Source organism: Rhincodon typus, chromosome 5 (genome assembly GCF_021869965.1).
Source record: "Rhincodon typus isolate 14 chromosome 5, sRhiTyp1.1, whole genome shotgun sequence".
Lineage (NCBI taxonomy): Eukaryota > Metazoa > Chordata > Chondrichthyes > Orectolobiformes > Rhincodontidae > Rhincodon > Rhincodon typus.
Genome location: NC_063336.1, coordinates 90,260,656 through 90,280,491, shown reverse-complemented (window position 1 = coordinate 90,280,491; position 19,836 = coordinate 90,260,656). Strand labels below are relative to the sequence as shown.

The 19,836-nt window shown below is 37.8% G+C and overlaps 1 protein-coding gene across 2 annotated transcripts in view; it reads left to right on the top strand.

Annotated features, from left to right (window-relative positions):
• The window catches only part of fbxo9 (F-box protein 9), an 87,888-nt gene that overhangs the window by 44,116 nt on the left and 23,936 nt on the right, over positions 1-19,836 (top strand). For both annotated transcript variants that reach the window (XM_048597423.1, XM_048597424.1), the window contains 4 exons: positions 3,257-3,387; positions 9,178-9,292; positions 10,873-10,991; positions 17,210-17,300. In XM_048597423.1, the coding sequence (XP_048453380.1) occupies positions 3,257-3,387; positions 9,178-9,292; positions 10,873-10,991; positions 17,210-17,300 (456 nt within the window). The remainder of the gene's footprint in view (positions 1-3,256; positions 3,388-9,177; positions 9,293-10,872; positions 10,992-17,209; positions 17,301-19,836) is intronic.

The window sequence follows — 19,836 nt, the reverse complement described above, 5'->3', positions numbered from 1 at the left end:
CAGCAGAAGTTGGCTCCTCGGGAGAGCCAACACTCAGAGAGTTCAAGATGGCAGCAAGTGTGAGCATTGTGGGGAGAGATGGTGCCGGAACATGGTGACTTTGTTGGTAGGCCCAACGCAGGACTGAAGGTGGGGCTTCTGCAGTCAGCAGAGAAGTTGGCATTTGTGATTGGGGCCGGTCAGCTGCAGCAATGCAGTAGGCCCAAATCGGTACTCCTGGCAGATCAATGGCAACAGTGTGGTACCCCTGTCTGTGGAGCAGTGATGGCCTTGGAGTGGGACTCCTGGAAAGGACTTTGATGCAGGGGTATTGATGGGCCCGGAGGCCATTGTGGAGCCCCCCTCCATGTCAAGTGGAGCACAAGAAGGGAGGAAGAACTCTGTTTTTAGTTATATTTTAGTTACATCTTAACATCTGCAAATCAAAATGGTGCTGGAGCATGGTGGCATATTACACTTTTCAGTATTTAATTGTTAAATACAAGTGACAATAAATCATTCAGTTCAATTCACTTCAATTTCAGATGTAACATGATGGGCAATACCTTTTAGGGGAAAACTGTCATCACCCTCATTCAGTTTCTGTTAAGATAATGAGTCAACTTTGTCATCCAAAATTTATAAAGAAGGACCATACTGGACTTAAGACATTAACTCTGTTTCTTTCTCCATGGATGCTGCCAGACCTGAGTTTCTTCAGTTTTTTTTTGTTCAGATCTTCAGCATCACAGTATTTTGCTTTAATATTCACAATGAAACTCAAATACTGGTTTGATTTAACTCCTTGTGCCATAGTTCTGCCCATTTACTACTGATGCTCATTTTACAATGCAGTACTCACTTCTTTCTTCCGATTGGAGAGCAATGTGCTCAGGCGTCAGCTCAGCTCGGGCCATCATGCAATTTCAATCAGAGGATGAACTCTTTATTGTCTTTTCCTGCCTCTCAACCAGTTACCACCCCATAGCATGAGATGAGCATATTAGACCCCATAGAACAATCCTAACTATCTGAATGGTTTGAAACATAAAATGTTACCATTAAAGATAGCAGCAGTAGAAAATAACTTTCTGTAAATCCTGCTGCCATGTAATACACCTTTTTCCCCTGTAATGGTCGATAACTGAAGAGTCACTTTGTCTGATCAAATCTGTTCTTTGTTCTATTTTTGGTCAAGTTTACCTTAGTAGTACTTAAGGTCTAATGATTTTACAAGCTTAGTAATTGTGTAAGACTTTGATTCCAATGCAAAATCCTGAGCTGATCCTAAAGTAAAGCTGGGTGAAATTCTGTGGGTGATGCGGTGTTATGGGCTTGCATACCATAGACAGCCCAAATCCAGCTGTAAAAACGTACCCGTCAGAGTGCTCAGGGAGTCCACTTGATCTCTTGAACACTTTTAAAATTTAAACCAAGGAAAAATATTTCGGTTTTCTAGAATCCCAAGTCAATACAAAAAAAGGTTGGAAGAATGTCAGCAAATCGGGCAATATCGGGGGACAGAGAAATAGTACACCTTTTAGGTTGATGAGATTTCAAGACAACTTGGCTGATTTTAACTTTGTTTTAAAAAGCAGGATTCTGAATCACAGACTGCTAACTCGAGGTCTCAAGTGTCACTGGCATTCATTGCTAGAACTTGATCATTGTGAGAGGTGATTCTGGACCTTCTTGAACAGCTACAAGATAATTTGATGCAACTGAGTGGTTTGCATTTTTTTTAGGGTCAACAGCAGTGTGAGACCCTTCTAGACCAGATGGCTGGATTCCTTCCTTAAAGGGCATCTATTCATTATTCAATCAAATTTCTAACATTGGGGAATGACTGTACTGATTTAAACATTTGTCAAGCTCTTTACTAAGCAGGAGTTCAAGTTCCAGCCAGGCAGGAGCCATACAATGTAAACAAAGTCTGATTGGCTGGAAGCTGAACTGTAGCAACTAGTTGAGTATGTGTACAAACTGAGATAGAAAGTCATGTTAAGTATTACAAGTATTAAAGAAATGTACGTGGAATCATATTTGTCCAATAATAAATTCTAAAGGGCTGGAAGGAGAGAAACCTAAGCATTTAGATATTAACAAAATTTGTTTAAAGGGTTAAATTTACTACAGTTTTTTTTTCTCTGCTGCTGCAGCTGATTTCATACCAAATACAGATGGTTCTGAGAGCAAGATATTTGTTTTAGAATTGTCTGTATTTATGGCCTGATATTTTAACATTGCAAATTGTACATTTTGTAGTAACAGTTAAATGTTATTTGAATTGCAATGTTTTCCATGATGAAAAGTTGCTTTCCTTTCTAAGTGTTTTTTTTATAATTAACATTTAAAAGGAATTGAACCTTTTAAAAGTTTATATTTAATTAAAGAACAAAATTGTAAAACTGATAATTAAATTCTTCACTTACTTGAATCATTCTAACTTAAAGCTAAGATGCCCTACAGTTCTAGATTAAATAAATTTTTCCCAGATATTTAAAGCTAAGGAAGCTGATTCCAGTCTTCTCTTTTTAAGGCTAATAACTTTATTCATCTGTACTATACATTTAAACAGGAAGTGATCCACAGTTTTGGTAGCCACCATTGTGTTTCAGCATGCCTCAAAGCGTAATTGACATTAGCTCAGCAGCATCTGAACATTAATTGTTTTGCACTCCTGTATTTTTCAAAATGTTTACTGAGTGTAAATGACAAGATGTAAAGAATCTATGGCAGCTTTTGTTTTAATTGTCCTTCACAGTCATGAAGGAAATTTGCAACTTGTTTATTTCTTTGAGTAACTTCAGGGCACAGCAATTAAAATTTCAATTAAAATAAACAAGTCAGACTCCCTGGTAATTGCAAAACCTATGCTTCTGAATATTTTTACAAATAGTTTAGTGCAAAGTTGGAGGCTCCTGAAATTCGTACAATCTACTTCTGGAAATTAATGGACTATTCAAAATTTGTTACTCTTTTAAGCAAAGGAAAGCTTTTTAGAGAAGGTTTTTGAATTTTGAGTATCATCAATTATGCATGAAAAATATTGTATCCATTTTGAATGTCCAGTGTGAAAAATATTAATGAAAAGTAAAACCAGGAGCAATTAATGTGTTTGGACTTATTCTGGTTATTTATATGTAAGCACGTATTATTGCACAGTTTTCTATGTAATCTTGTTGTACACATTGTTAAGTTATTTCATGGTACAAATGATTTTGTATTATAATTCCTTACAGAGAGTAATCCCTGTGTTATATGATTGTTTTTGCAGCAACGAAGATAAGGGAAAAGCCAAGGAAATAACTGATCTGTTGCCATACTTTCAGCAGCAGCTCACCTTACAGGACTCTTTCCACAAAATATGTCAGCCTGAGTTTGGTGTGAATCAGACACACATATCAGGTACAATTTTCTTCGGGAGTTGCTATGAAACTTGTAAGCCTTTACCTCATGAACTAATATTGTAAAAGTGAAATACAAACACCCAGGAAAGTCATGGATTGAAACTCTTACTTGCTGCCTAGCAGCCTAGTTTGTAATGGATATGGGCTCATTATATGAAACATATTGAGAATCTCCTCAAAATTAGGTGGCATAGAGTGGTCTTCTGAGGATTGCAATGGTGGGGTGGAGTAGATGTTAGATGACGTTAAAATTAGGTAAAGAGTAATGTGATCAATTAACCTTGCAGTGCATCATCCTGTAATGGTTTGGCTCTTTGATAACTGAAACATTTTCTAAAATAAGGAAGCTTTTTAAATTGCTCAATCAGATTTCTATTTAACTTCCAAAGCCGCAACATTTCATTGTTATTCAGAGTTTTACGGACACCTTGTAACACTGCAAAGCTGTATATTATGGTGATGTAAAGGTAAACGATGAGTATCCTGTTAAATAAATGTAAAAGTTAAGTTTTCGTATGGTCAGCAGGTTTCACAAAAGGATTGTCAAAATTCTCCAGGTGGAAAATGTTGGATTATTAAATTTAGGTTATTGCTGTGAGAGTGCAAGAAATGCTGAGTTGATTTTTCCCTTACGTACTTTTTTAAGAAAGGTATCTGATTATACATAAATTTGTTGTCACTTTAGTCTTCATGTATCATTCTTCATTTTGAAATTTCCACACCCCTAACTGGTACCAGTACTTTTCCATGGGGAAAGTCATGAAAGAGATAATCTCCAATATCATTCACATAATTCTCTGGCAACCATGCTATATGTAATCAGGGCAATTCTCTAGGCTAGTCAAAACCAATTAACCAGTCAATTAGTCTTGATGTCAGCTATAGATTTAGCTTTAGTAATTCTGTTCCCATTTTGCTAAATTGGTAATGACCAATCATTTTGTTTGTTATTGATCTTTAAAATCAACTGAAACAAAATTCAGGTGTGGTCAGAATTACTTAATGGCATTCCACCTAGTGCGGTGTTTTCCATAGGATTTTTCAAAATTTGTAACTATAAAAACGCTGCACTACTACACCACAATAGAAAGGACTGTGTTCAGACGTAGAAGGAAAGAGACTATTACACGATCTCTGCAGCTAACCCACTTGATCAATGATATCTTATGTAGTCTGATCAGGGAAGTTAGACAAAACTTCTGCCTTACATCTGTGCTGGTGTTCCTCGGGTTTTTTTTTCCTGAGCTGCAACCATCCCTCCTGAGTTATCAGTGATGACAGCCCTTTTGGTACGTCAAAAGGCTTAGTTTGAATTTCAAAGTTAACTCTGATCCACATTAAACTTTGAAACAGCTTTCACGATGATGGTTAATTCACCCTGAGTTGAACATGCTTGCATGAATGCATATGCCATGCATTGGTAAACCAGAGAGTTTTGAGAAATTCATAATGGATCTTTTCATATCACCAGTGACTAATTTCACAGCATCAGATGAATTTCACTGCTAGTAGTCTCCAATCTCAGTCAAAAAGTTTGGAATTGTTAGTGGTATTGTTATTTGGAATTCAATTTACTACAAATTGAAGGACTTATCTGATTGACACATCTCAGCATGCTACTGTTGAGGTAGTATGATCAAAACTATTGTCCAGCAGATGAGATGTTAGACTAAGGTCGTAGAATCATAGAATCCCTACACTGGAAGAAGGCTATTCAGCCCATCAAGTTCTCACCAACCCTCCAAAGAGCAACTCATCCAAATCCAGCCCCTCCATCCTATCCCTGTAACCCTGCATTTCCCATGGCCAATCCACCTAATCTGCACATCTTTGGACTGTGGGAGGAAACCGGAGCACCTGGAGGAAGCCCTTGCAAACTTCACATAGACAGCCACCCAAGGGTGGAATCTGGCGATGTGGGGCAGCAGTGCTAACCACTGAGACACCGTGCCGCCCCCTTCACGTCTGCTTGTGCAGGTAGATTTCAAAAGTTCCATAGTTCATCTGATTTAAATGAACTATTCAATCACCTATTGATGGAACCTTCCTAGTTGCAAAACAGCAGTATTCACCTACACAGCAGTCACAGCATTTCCAAACATTCAATGAATTGTGAAGCACTTGCAAATAAGTTCCAGCAATGTGATGAAGCATTGTCAATGAAAATTCACATTTTCTTTTTTAATTCATGTTTCTGATGAAGGACTTTGAACAGTTAATGTGGAAGTCTTGAAGTCTTATCTTGAAGCAAGGTCTTTCTTCTTGCATCACTTTCTTGTCTTTGGTCTCTAAAATGTGCAGAAAATTGGAGCAAAGCAGACAGTGATGATCCCAGTGAAATCGTAGGTTCCAAGGCTAGTATTATTCTCTGACATATTGAAGTTGAAAACTACCTGATTGATATCAGTGCCTCTCAGAGAAACCTCCTTTCACAACTACATGGTCAGGTGTATCAATTCAGATATGAAACAGCTACTTGAACTTTTAAGATCAAGGCCTTTATTTGATTGTAGTAGGCATCTCTCTCATCTGTAAATCTCATTAGCTATAATCAACAGTTACAGAATTGCTTTTTGGAGTGCATTGCTGATTGCTACCAATTTCTAAAATAAAATAACTTTGCTCAGATTAACACTTAATAAAGCAATTTCACTGTTATTTAATGTCTTCAGATAAAATACCCTTCAGAAATAACCTTGAACTTACAAGAAGTATTATGCATTGCTGTTTTTGATGATGGCAATTTTAGTAGGCCCTTTGTACTCACTGAAGTTTCTACTCCTCTGCATGGGGATTGACATTCCAATGGCAGGCAGAAAGAGCAGGAGAGATTCCTGTTCAGGCACAAAATGGAAAAGATGTTTGAGCCTCTATCATCACTATCCACAGCTCCAAACTACAATGCTTATGTAAAAGTGCATGTCATTGCAGCAATATGGATTCCCTGATCTGTAAATCTGATCACCACATAGGGATCACCTCTTTCTCTGGATGTCACTGTGTATTTATGAAGTCTGCAAAAATGTAACAATTAAGCATAGAATTGCCACAAAAGATGATTATCACCTCCACCCTTCCGAATGAAATGCATATTTTATTTGGTGTTTTCATTCATCCAACCGCACTAAGGGTCCTTTCCATTTCAAAAAAGGCATTTTGTTTTCCTTCAACCAGCAACCTTTTCACAGGTATGATTCATGATTATGCATATCTTGAGAGAGGATGAAAAATTTGCAATATTTCCAGTATCATGGCATCAAAAAGTTATAAGTTGTTGGAGGGGAAAAGATTGATCTCTGCCTTTATGCTCCCCAGTGATCAGTGCTGGTGCTGGCCTGTTGTAATACATGCCTTCAATTTAAACAATAAATTCTACTTCAAAGATAGATAATCTGGCTTTTATAATCAGTTAATAAACATGAAATCAAATAGTGTTCAATGTAAAAATAAAGGAGCAGTTGAAGGCTAAGCTTTCATTATAATATTCGCAAAGTTCCCCTCAGTTGGCCTTAACCTTCCTCGTCCTTAATATGTTGCAACATCAATGTTTAGTGTTTTTGACATAATTTAAACATAACTTTCCAGATAGAAACCTGATATATTTAGAGTAATAAGAGATTTAGAGGTCCAACTGCTCACATTAATGTGATAACATCATTGTTTACTTTATCAACATCGAACTAGGAATTATTTCAAAAGCTAGACTAACCTGAATTTCATGACGACATTTAGATCTTTGACAAGATTAGCTTGACAGGTTCAATCAAGCATATGGTGTGACCGACTATATAGACTAACAGCTGGTGCCATCTTCTGCTATAGTTTTGGCTAGATTACATTTTTGAGAAAGCACATAGTATGAGCAAACTATTTAACTGAAAGAGCAGTGTAGTTTGTAAGAGCATGTTCAAACCACAGGAAATGTATTTCTGGAACCTTTTAGCAAAGCTTTTGATTCAGCTCTAGACTCCAAAGAGAAGCTGCACTTTGTTTTGTTGTTTTGCCATCATCAGTATACAGAAGGAATCTTTTGGAGTTATGTCATAAAGAAAAAAATTGTCAATTGACTGATGCACGAAGCAATTTTTACAACTTTTTGATGTTGCTGCCATGAATACTGCCAAGTTAGTATTCTGTGTCCTTGATAAACAGTGTCTGGTTTCTTCTAATGTTCTCCTGATATACCCTGTTGTTTTAATAAATATGTTTAGATTGGTTGAGGATAAGAAAAGGCCTTTTGACCCATCAGGTAAGGAGTTCTAGAACCCTACCTGCCCCTTGTGAGTTACGTTGTTAAACTTGCCTTGATTTTACTACTTTGATAGATCATTCTAGACTTTTATAACCATTTAAGTCAAAAAAGCCTATTTTAAATGTTTTACTCACAAAAAATACTCATTTCTACAACCTTGATGTATTAATATGATATTCTATATTTACTTTATCCATAAAATTTGATATTTAATACACCTTGATTTTTATATTTTTTTCCTTTTGTTTTTTCATGCATTGTAACTATTGCTACCATGTCAACATTTGTTGCCCATCTATAATTCCTCTTGAACTGATTGGCTTGCTACCCCATTTCAGGCAATAGTTAAGAGTCACCCACTATACTGAGAATCTGGAGTCATATGTAGGCCAGACCCTTTAAGAATGGCAGATTTCTTTTCCTAAAGGACATTAGCAAACCAGATGACATTTTACAACAGTCAATGATCATTTCATGATAGCCATCACTGATGACTAACTTTGAATTCTGAATTTATTAATTTACTTTAAAACCTACTAGCTGTCATGGTGATATTTGAACCAATATCCCCAGAAAATTAGCCCTGGCCTCTGAATTGTTATTCTAGTGACATTAGTTACCACCTTTGTCGATAGTAGAGATTAAGGTTCCCTACTGTTCCATCACAACTGGAATCAAGTTTGTTGCTGTTCGTTACATCCTTGTCAGTATATGTCCATTAAATGAAAACAAAATTCTGAGGATGTTAGAGATCTGAAATAAAAATGAGTGATGGAGAAGCTGTGGGATAGACAGCAGCAGAGAGAGAAAAACAGAGTGAAAGAAAACGACATTATATTCAAAGTAACTGTATGGAGTAACAGCTTCTGGTATAATTTCAGTGAGATTACATTTTTGCAAAAGCTGACTTACTGAATTTCTTCAACATTCCAATTTTATTTCCTTAATTATGGTTCCTTCATTGTGACTGGATCATAAAACTTGAAGTTCTTATCTAATTTCATCATGGGGAGCGCTACAGCAGTTTAAGAAAGCCTCCTTGGCTAGACAATCAGTATGGTATTGTCAATGTTCCCCATGTTCAGAAAACAAATAAATAAAATACTTGAAGTAAACAGCAAACCTTGCACTTTGTGAATAGCATCTATTTTCTTGAATTTTAACGTATTTCTCTGTACTGTGTTCACTTCACACTTGCCTCGTCACATTGCCTCAACAATTAAAAATAAATCTGCTTTTAGTATGTAGTCTCTTACAAGTTGTCAGAAATAGCATCACGTGTAAGGTTATTGGTGTAAAGAAACAAAGCAGCTTTGGAATGAAGTTCCACTAATTACAGGAATTTGTAAAGAGCATTTTGCCTCTATTCATTCCTTCATTTCCAAATACTTGTTGCAGATTTATTGCAACCTTTATTTAATTGTGGTTTTGGATTTTAAAAAAGTCATCTTGGGTCTTTATTTTAAAAGGTCAGAAAATAATGCCTGTCAATTTGTTTATTTGTTATTTAAAATAAATTGGTTTATTGTTTTGCAGAGCTCCCATTTGAAGTCCTCATGTATATATTTCGATGGGTTGTGTCAAGTGATTTGGACCTACGATCTTTAGAACAATTGTCCATGGTCTGTCGAGCATTTTATATTTGTGCAAGGTATGGTTTATGATTATTATAATCTGTATCAAGGTTCCATTCTTTGTTGATTCAGTCAGAAAATGATAAAGTATTTCAAATTCTGCTTGATACTCTTAAAGAAAATTAAGTAGTACCACAATCCATGCAGCAACTATTAACATTTAAAGAGAAATCGGAACACCTTGTGTTAAATTAGACTCTGCCATAGTTATAGAGTCATAGCCATAGAGTCATAGTTATACAGCATGGAAGCACACCCTCGACGCTGACCAGTTCCGAAACTAAACTAGTCCCACTTGCCTGCGTTTGATCCATATCCCTCCAAACCTTTCCGATTCACGTACTTATCCAAATGTGTTTTAAATGTTGTAACTGTATCTCCATCCACTACTTCCTCTGCCAGTTCATTCTACACGCAAACCACTGTGTTTAAAAAAAAAAGTTGCCCTTGTTTGGTGGGACATGGGCCAAGCGCAGGCAGATGAGACTAGTTTAGTTTGGGGTTATGGTCGGCATGGACTGGTTGGACCCAAGGATCTGTTTTTGTGCTGAATGATTCTATAAGTAGTCTTAATTTTGTAAGTTATATCTATGTACCATATGCAATGCACTCAGTTTTACTCCTTACTTCCCCAAGCTTTTTCCTTGTAAAACATTTTTTTTCCTACTGTATGGTCCTTCATAAGTATGCTGCAGTCCTCTGGAGACTACTTTAATTTTCCTCGAGTTCCAGCTATTCTGAGAAGTAAATCTTTCTTTCAGCATATCTTGACTGTGGTTACGTCAGTTCCCAGTCTGGTTACTTTTCCAATACTTCAAGCTAATCTGCTGATTGTTTTCTTTGTTTGGCGGTCCACTGCTGATTCCTTCGCTAGTTTAAAATTATGCAAACCTCCAGCATCTGTTTCGTGTAAAATTCAAACTAAGGTTAAGCCTCACTCATATCCCTAAAAGCATTTTGCTACCTTCCTCTCGAGGGTAATTGGGGATGGGCAGTATTGCCCACATCGTGTGAGCAAATTAAAAAGAAAACTTTTTTTTAAAACTTTTAATCTACATTAGATATCTCTTGGTGAGCTACAAACCATACGGGATCCAAACTACAACTACTGAGCTTGGCTACCTCTTCATCCATTCATATAACAGCAACCAGTTTCAATCTGCCCTGAAGATTTAGATTCCAAATTTTAGGCCAATGTTTTTGTCTGCTTAGAAACTGAGTGAGTTAGTTTCCTTTCTGTGTTTCTCTTTTCTTATCCTATTTCCTGTTTCTGTTTTCAGTTACATCATATATTGTTTTCATTTCTTTGCCTGCTGTTCTATAACTCAATCTTTTCTGTTCTCATCTTTAAATTCCAAAAAACTCCTGGTTTGTTTGCTTTGTATAGACTCCATTTTCTACAGATAAAAGTTTAATTCTTAAAATTACAAATAAAGTATAAAACTAAAGGGTATGTTGTAAAATATATGAACCATGAACTATAGGCTTATTGTCTCTCTCTGTCTGTCTCTATCTATCTAATATAAAAATAAGTACATATTTACATTAATAAATTTACTCGTTCACAAGTTTAATTTTATTAATTTCTCTTTGTAAGAGATCCTGAAATCTGGCGTTTGGCCTGCCTAAAGGTATGGGGCAGAGCATGTAGTAACTTGGTCCTATACAGTTCTTGGAGACAGATGTTTCTGGAAAGACCTCGGGTCCGATTTGATGGTAAGTTGGCAATAAGAAAACCTAAGCTTTAATGTTGTATTGTGTAGATTATTGAATGATAGAAAAGCATATTTCACTTGCTTTGTTGTCACTGGTTGTGTTGCTCTTGGTGTCTGATGCAGCTTTGGAAATATTTGAAATCCATTTAGTGTTCTTCAAAATAGATCATGTGTGAATGCCTTGAGATTACTTTGTGACCAAAATAGTTTTGTTCATCTGCTTATTTTTATGAAACTTCTGGCACACATTTGCTTTAAATTATCATACACATTGAGGAGGAGAATGTTAATTTTAATTTCCAGAGCTGTATACATAGAAATATACAATGAAATCAAGGAATTGTGAAACAGTTTCTAACACTATATTTCACTAGCTCCCCATTTTCTACATTCTGACCCTTTTGACAATTCCGAGTTAATGTACATTTACAGTATTTAATTCACAATCTCAAAAATTTGTTTAGTATATAATGATATTAAACTTATCAAAAGTGCTACACACAATGAAGTAATTTTACATTATTTAACAAATTTGTTGGTATTAGCAAGCTCAAATGTCATTTCAGTACATTTTAAAATTGTATATACTGGCAATGTTGAAATTCTAACGTTCACTCTGCTCTCCGTGATCAGAGATGATGTTGAATCACCAAATCTTTCTCATATTTAATTACTTCTCTGTTTGTTTAGGCAACACATTTCATTGATTTGGTTATAACTGCATTGGCTAAGTATGATTTGTATTTCACACAATACATTTGCAATGTACCAATACGTGGGTCTGGATTTTGCAGTCAGCGGGAAGTAATGATATTTGCTATTGATCATGCTGAAAAATCCGTACTTGCCCAGTTTGATAGCTACGCCAAAGTGCGTTCTGGAAAATGCAATGATCCTGATGTTGGTATTAGCTAAAGACATGCCCATTATAGTCAGCTTTTGTATTTTTCTCTAGTTTCCAACTCATGCCCTCTCTGAGCTTATCTCACCCATGAGCTCCACCTTCTGTTATACTCAATTCACAAAACCGCTGATCATCCAACTTCCCATTCCAGTCCACATTTTCGACAGTATTGCAATGGCTCCCACTCTTCAGCTGTGGTCTGTCTCTTCTATGTCAATACCCCTTTTCTAAGAAAGAAACAACCCTTGACTACCACCACCCCCACCCTGGACAATTCCTGTCCAAAGTCCTTAAATGTATTTTTGCCTCCCAGAGCTCCATGTTGTATTGTACCATTGAGGTTTCCACCTTTGCCACAATGCTGAAACAGTGTTTATCAAAGTCACAAATCCAGCTCACTCCTGGATGGGGACCTTAATCTGCCCTCCATCAGCCTGAAGTAATTCAAAACTCTCAGCAAGTCCCATTCCCCATCACTGTTTGTCACTCTCAATATCCAATGGCATCAGCCACCAGCTGTTCCCTAGCTATCTGGCAGCTACTGCCATTGTTTCTTCAAGTGGTCCATAATACAATGGTGCAGCCCATCCCAAAGCTGGGTCTTTCATTTCAACTGTTCCTGGTAGAATCTTCTTCACCGGTGGAAGATCAGTTCTTCCTGCAAAGTAAAGTTGTTCAAGAGTGCATTCTGATCAACTTATAGGCTGACTGTGTTATGTGATACTTCAATACAGGGATCAACAGAAATGATACAAATCAGGTACACAGAGTGGGAAAGGCATGGACGTTGGCATAACTTCTAAGTATTATACTACCTGATAGAAAGATAGTCTGTTATTTTTATGTGATGTTACAGTGTCATACACATGTAAGCAAGGCTTTGAAACTTTGGATTTGTTTAAGTAAGTTACTTTAATGTTGCTAAAGGGTCTTTTACATTGAAATATCAAGTAAATCATAAATATTGATTAAAAAGTCATAAACATTTAAAGATCTTATACTCACTTGGATCGTATTTTTAAAACTAACTTAAAAACCATTGAATAGTCTGTTGATACGCCATACTAAAAATTTACCATGTTAACAAAAATAATGTAATATTTAAAATATCTGCAGTTCCCTCCTGCTGTTGCGCCTGATAGCAGCACATAAATAAGGAGCAGGCGTTGACTACTCACCACTTTGACCCTACTTCGTCATGTATTAAGATCATGGCTGATGCGGCTGCTTCATATTCCTGCCTACTCCCAATAAGCTTTCACCCACTTCCTTTTCAAGGATCCATCTGCCTCTGCCTTAAAAATATTCAGACATTTTTCTTCAAAAGGCAATGGCAGCACAGTTCCGAAGACACTCAATCCACTGTGAAAATAAATTTTCCTCATCTTTGTCTTCAGTAGGCAACCCATTATTTTTAAACAGTGTCCCCTAGCTCTAGATTCTCTGACGAGAAGTAATGTGCTTTCCATAACAAGACCCCTCAGCATCTTAAATGTTTCAATCACGCTGTCTCTTATGTTACTAAACTCCAGATACAAGCCTAACTACTCCAGAACCTTACAAGCCTAACTTATCTAGCCTTTACACGTAAGACAACACACCCACTCCAGGTATTAGTCTAGTAAACCTTCTCTATCTTGCTTTCAACTTGTTTTCATCAGAAACCAATACTGTACACAGTACTCCAGATTTGGTGCCACCAATACTCTGTAAATCTGAAGCTTAACTTCTCTACTTTTGTATTTAATTACCCTTGCAAAAGACAATAACATTACATTAGCTTTACTAATTATTTGTAGTACTTGGATGCTAACCTTCTGCTATTCATGCATTATAACACCAAGATTCCTCTGCATCTCAGATCTGTACAATCCCTCCTCATGTCGATAATATTTCTTTTTCATTCTTCTTGCCAAAATGGACATTTTCACTTTTGTATGCCATTGATTTAACCTATCCATGCTATTTTTTTAGCTTCCTTTATATATTCTTCATAACTTGCTTATCTAACTATACTCTGTCATTAGCAAATATAGCAACCATACCTTTAGTCTCTACATGCAAGTTATTTATATAAATTATAAGAAGTTGAGGCCCCAGGACTGACTCCTGTGGCATACCACTCATTACATCAATAATAAAAACCCTAAATAAAATATTATTAGTTGTGAGTCCAAATTTAAAAGAAGAAAAACCTGCATGTTCTTGCCACGCTACACAGCAAGTTGGTGGACCTACCTGTACCTCCGAGTAAATTCACAAGTATCACAATTTCTGCTTCACAGCTCCGATGTGTGCATGCCAGAAGCTGCAGTTCCATTACAAACCTCAGCAGTAAATATCTGTGTTCACTGCTACTGAGACGGCAAAACCTAATCTATAATTTATGAACAGTCTTGTGTGGCACGCATACTTTGACTCAAGTCATTAACACTGTGTAATATCCCTTGGAAATGGTGCAACAAGTGATATTACCCACAGTCATTGGCACATTTGTTGTATCATGCAGGCTGGTTTATTCTCCCTGCAGCCGACTGTTCAGCATTCCAGAAAACAAAGTGGGGCTCAGTAAGAGGGAGAGAAAATCCAATATCATCTAGTTAATGATATTGACAAATATTTTGGTATAGATTGTCTCTTAGTCCATAGTGGAAGGAAATTAGAAGTCGGGAAGAGAGAAAAGTGTGTTCCTAAAAATGTTGCAGAATGAAAAGTACAATCCTGTTAGTAGTTTCCAAGTTGTAATTTCAGAAATGGCAGTGTCAGTTTATGACATGTACAACAATGGGAAACTCCAGGTGTGCTATACGATTGACATTTCTTTTCAGTGTTTCAAAAAATAGTGTTACAAACTCTAATGTAAACATTCCAGTGTTTTAACAAAGGTATAGCTGAAGGTATCAATAAATAAAATACCACATCAAGTAATGTAGAATGTTAATTCAGGTCTGTAATGAATTTACTAAAAAATTTAAATGCCCCTTGTTTGAACGAGAATTTTTATGAATCAGGCTTTTAATTGTAAATCCTTTATTTACCCTATTCTTCTCATTAACCTGTTCAGAAATGTTATTACACTTTTCTCTGGAGCAGGTAGGACTTTAACCCTGGCCTCCCAGTCCAGGGAGACGGACACTGCCACTGTGCCACAAGAGCCCCCTAAGGCTTTTAATTTTATTCACATGTTCAAAAAGTTGCTTTTCTTTTCATACCTCCAATTTGCTTCTCTTAAATTTGTTGACACCTTTTGACCAAGTCGACCAACATATAGGGCCGTACAAGGCAAGCCATGTGATGTAAAGTCCCTATTTACAATCCAGCTACAATTAAGTAAAAGTTATGGGCTACAATTCTGATAGATTCATCCCAAGGGGAAACTTCAGTTTCTGTGCCACCTCCCTGCTAGAATTGGCTAGTTCAGCACAGATTGAATGTGGGATCTTGCAAGCCACCACCAGGTTACTTGCAAACGTATAAAGCTGAACCATAGCAGAAGTTGAGATACTCTTATTCAAATTAATATGAATGTGGTCCACAGGAGAAAAGATTGGATTAGGTGAAGCACGAGTAACTATTTGAGTATGGGGAAGCCTGAGTCTACAAATGGTATATTTGCAGATCACATATAAAGGTGGTGATTTGAAGACAGGCTTTTTTACATTTTGATTTTTAAAAACTTATTCATTCATGGAATGTGTGTGCACTGGTGGTGAACCGCCTTCTTGAACTACTTCACTCCATGTGGTAAGGGTATACTTACAGTGTTGGTAGATAAGAAGCACCAAGATTTTGACATAGAAACAGTGAAGGAGTGATGGTGATATTTTTAACTCAGGGTTTTGTGTAAGTTGGAACTGCTGGTGGCTGTATCCCCATGTGTCTGCAGCCCTTGTCCTCCTAAGAGAGGATGTTGGGGAGATCATGAGTTTAGAGTTGCTTTTAAAGAAGTCTTGGTGAGTTGCTTCAGTCCATCTTGTAGATGGCACGCACTTCTAGCCACATTATAATGGAAGGGTAAATATTGAAGCAATTAGATAAAGTGTCAATCAAGCAGCCTGCCTTGTTCTGCATATTGCCAAACCTCTTGAATGTTGTGGGAGAGCCACTTTCATTTATCCAAATTGAGAGTTTTCAATTCAGGCCTCCTGACATCTCTGTAGATGGTCCAGAGACTTTGGGGAGTGAAAAGATTAATCATGAATTGCAAAAATCCCAGTCTCTAATCTTCTACCACAGTATTTGAGGGTTTGATCCATTTGAGGATTCACAGATGTAATGCCATCCACTTGGTTGAGAGGTGTTTGGGGAGCTAGCATGTTGAGGCCCTTAAGTGACCAGTAATTGATCACTATGGGCATTAATGTCACAAGTTGAGTAAGTTATCCATGGACGTTCTCACTGCAAAGGGAAGACTATCTGACGGAGACAATGATCGTAAAGCAAACTGATGATTCTAGAAGATTCATCCCACTGTGGTTAGAAGGGGAAAGAATTGTTAGAATGGGCTTTGCTGGTATTTCATTTGAGACTTAGCTGGAAACTAAAGAGCTGCGCCTTTTCAGCATCACTGGGTGCTACAGTTTGGTAAAACAGGGAAAAGTGAATCCATTGGAAGCTGGGAGTGATGTTGGATTGGTTCCTGGAAGTTGAACATCAGCCATGATGATCTTTGAATGATGGAGCAGGCTCGAGGGACAACATGGCCTGCTCCTATATTATGTGTTCCAGGTGAAACTTCTGTTTTACCACTGTTTAATTTTTACTGGCAAAGCAGCTCCTCCTTCATATACACCTTTTCGCTTGATCTTTAGTTTTTGCATAATCTTTTTTACACTGTAAATGTAACATTTTGCTTCATGTTCAGTGTTATTTTTCAATGTTTTCTGTAGAAGTGAAAGACAGTGCTGTTTTTCTGTGCACTGTACGAGAACTGTTTATAAGTTTTGTACTCAGCATGGGGGTAACCATTTAGTAATTGCTGCAGGTTGACTGGTGGAGGAATTTTATGAAACTTTGCCATATTGGGGTTTCACTAATTGAAGTCTCAAAATCAAAATAACTAGAGAATGTGTACATTTTAGTCACTATGCTCATTATTTGTTTTTTTTTAATCCTTTTTGTAAGCAAAAATTCTGTTAAACAGCACTTCTTAAACAACTTTCATTTAGCTAATTTATAGGTAAAACTCCTAAATCATGTTTTTGGAAAAAAAGTATTTAGAAGTAAAATAAAAATGGGTGTCAATAATTCAAACATTTTGAGATTTACAATGTTTTGGTACTTGATACCTGCTAACAATGTTGATATTATCGTAGGTGTTTATATCAACAAGACAACTTATATACGTCAAGGAGAGGAGTCTCTTGATGGGTTTTACAGAGCTTGGCATCAGGTAGAATACTACAGGTACATTAGCTTTTCTGTCATCTAAAAGAAAACAAAATATGAGCGGAGAATGACATACATATAGATTGCCAAAACCTTACATGTGCAGGTATTTTTTTATCAGGTGCGTGTTCCTTCCTAGCCTGGTTTCATTGAAGTCAGTCTCAGCAGTAGCTTAGTCAATAAAATGCAACTGGTAAAATTGAGCGGATAACATGTAGATGGAACAAATGTGATACTTTTAAAAGGAAAATTAAACTTTCATGTACTCTTGTTTTTAATTGCTAGGTGAGTGTTTAAAATCTTATCCGTACTCCTACGTAATGACTTTACACTTCAAGTTAGGAAGTCAGCAAAGTTTTACAGTCACCTTCAGTTCATCAGTGCAACAGATGACAACATTGACTTAGTAAACCATAACATTGAGTCATAGAGATGTACAGCATGGAAATAGACCCCTCGTCATCCTGACCAGATATCCTAAATAAATCTAGTCCAATTGGCCAGCATATTCATATACCCATCCAGATGCCTTTTAAATGTTGTAATTGTACCAGCCTCCAATCACTTCCTCTGGCAGCTCATTCCATACACGCACCACCCTCTACATGAACAAGTTGCCCCTTAGATCCCTTTTAAATCTTGCCCCGTCACCTTAATCTATGTCCTTTAGTTTTGGACTCTCCCACTCCTTGTCTATTTACCCTATTCATGCTCCTCATGATTTTATAACCTCTTATAAGGTCACCCCTCAGCGTCTGACACTCCAGGGAAAATAGCCCCAGTCTATTCAGCCTCTCCCTATAGCTCAAACCCTCCAATCCTATCAACATCCTTGTAAATCTTTTCTGAACCCTTTCAAATTTCACAATTTCGTTCCTATAGCAGGGAGACCAGAACAGCGCATAGTGTTCCAATAGTGGCCTAATTAATCTTCTATACAGCTGCAACATGACCTCCCAACTGTTATACTCAATGCACTGACCAATAAAGGCAAACATACCAAACACTTCCTTCACTATCCTGTCTACCTGCGACTCCACTTTCAAGGAACTATGAACCTGCACTCTAAGATCTCTTTTGTTCAGCAACACTCCCCAGAACCTTATCATTAAATGTGTAAGTCCTGCCCTGATTTACCTTTCCACGATGCAGCAGCTCACATTTATCTAAATTAAACTCCATCTGCCACTCCTGCCCATTGGCCCAACTGATCAAAGTCCCGTTGTACTCTGAGATAACCTTCGTCGCTGTCCACTACACTTCCAATTTTGATGTCGTCTGCAGACTTACTAACCATCCCTCCTACGTTCACATCCAAATCATTTATATAAATGACGAAAAGCAGTGGACCCTGCACCGATGCCTGTGGCACACTGCTGGTCACAGGCCTCCAGTCTGAAAAGCAACCCTCCATCATCACCCTCTGTCTTCTACCTTCGAACCAGATCTGCATCCAAATAACTAATTCTCCCTCAATTTCGTGTGATCTAACCTTGCTAACGAGTCTACTGTGAGGAACTTTGTCGAACACCTTACTAAAATCCTTATAAATCATGTCCGCTGCTTTGCCTTCATCATTCCTTTGTTACTTCTTCACCAAAACTCAAATCAAGTGGGGATGTTCCCCTTTTTTAATTGGTAGTTAAGCAATTAGATCAGAAAAGAAATAAAACCAGAAAACACTGGAATTGTCTTTATTTCAGATTTTCAAATCAGCGGTATTTTGTTTTAGTATTTGAAAAGTAATATGAATTATCAGAAGTATGTTATCTAAATTGCAGAACATGAGTTAATTAAATACTGACTTCAGAATACCCCACATAGCCCAGATATTCCAACTGGCCAGGGAGTCACAGAAAAAACGCAGACTGGCGTTGCACATTGAAACTGTGCAGAGTCCCCGATGCAGCTGACTCTGAAAATTGCCCGATTAGTTAAAGATTCAGACTGGCATCTCCCCTGAATTCGGAGGATTCCATTCCAGTTAAGTCACTAGATATCCGAGGAGCGGGCACCCCCTTCCAAACTGTTGGACTAACACAACTAGAGCGACAATCTCACCAAAACCCCACCCCAAACAACCACCGTACCCCACAGGCCCACGCACTACACAGACGTATCACATCCATTCCCCATCCAATCCAACCGACACACACTCCATCCAATGCTCATCGCTCATGCATGCTGTCTCCCCCACAGACTCCCTGTCTCTCTGCCTTGCAGGCACGCGTGCTCTATGTCTCTTTGTTTGACAGACGCACAAGGGCTCCCTCTGTCTGTCTTGCGGGAACGCTCGTTCTACGCCCCTCCCATGCCCTCGCCCCACCTGCCCCCCGCAGCCGTATACGTTCTCTCCCACTATCGCAGACCAGCGTGTGCATGCGGTCTCTCTCTCAAGCACATGCATGCTCGCTGTTGCTCTCGGAGGCCCGTGCTCGTGCTGGCTATCACTCTCACAGGCCTGCAGTCCGCGCCGGCGCTCACCCTCCGGCTCGTCCTCGCCCACGCCCGTCTTCCCACTCGTCCTCACCTGCACCCACCCTCCAGCTCGTCC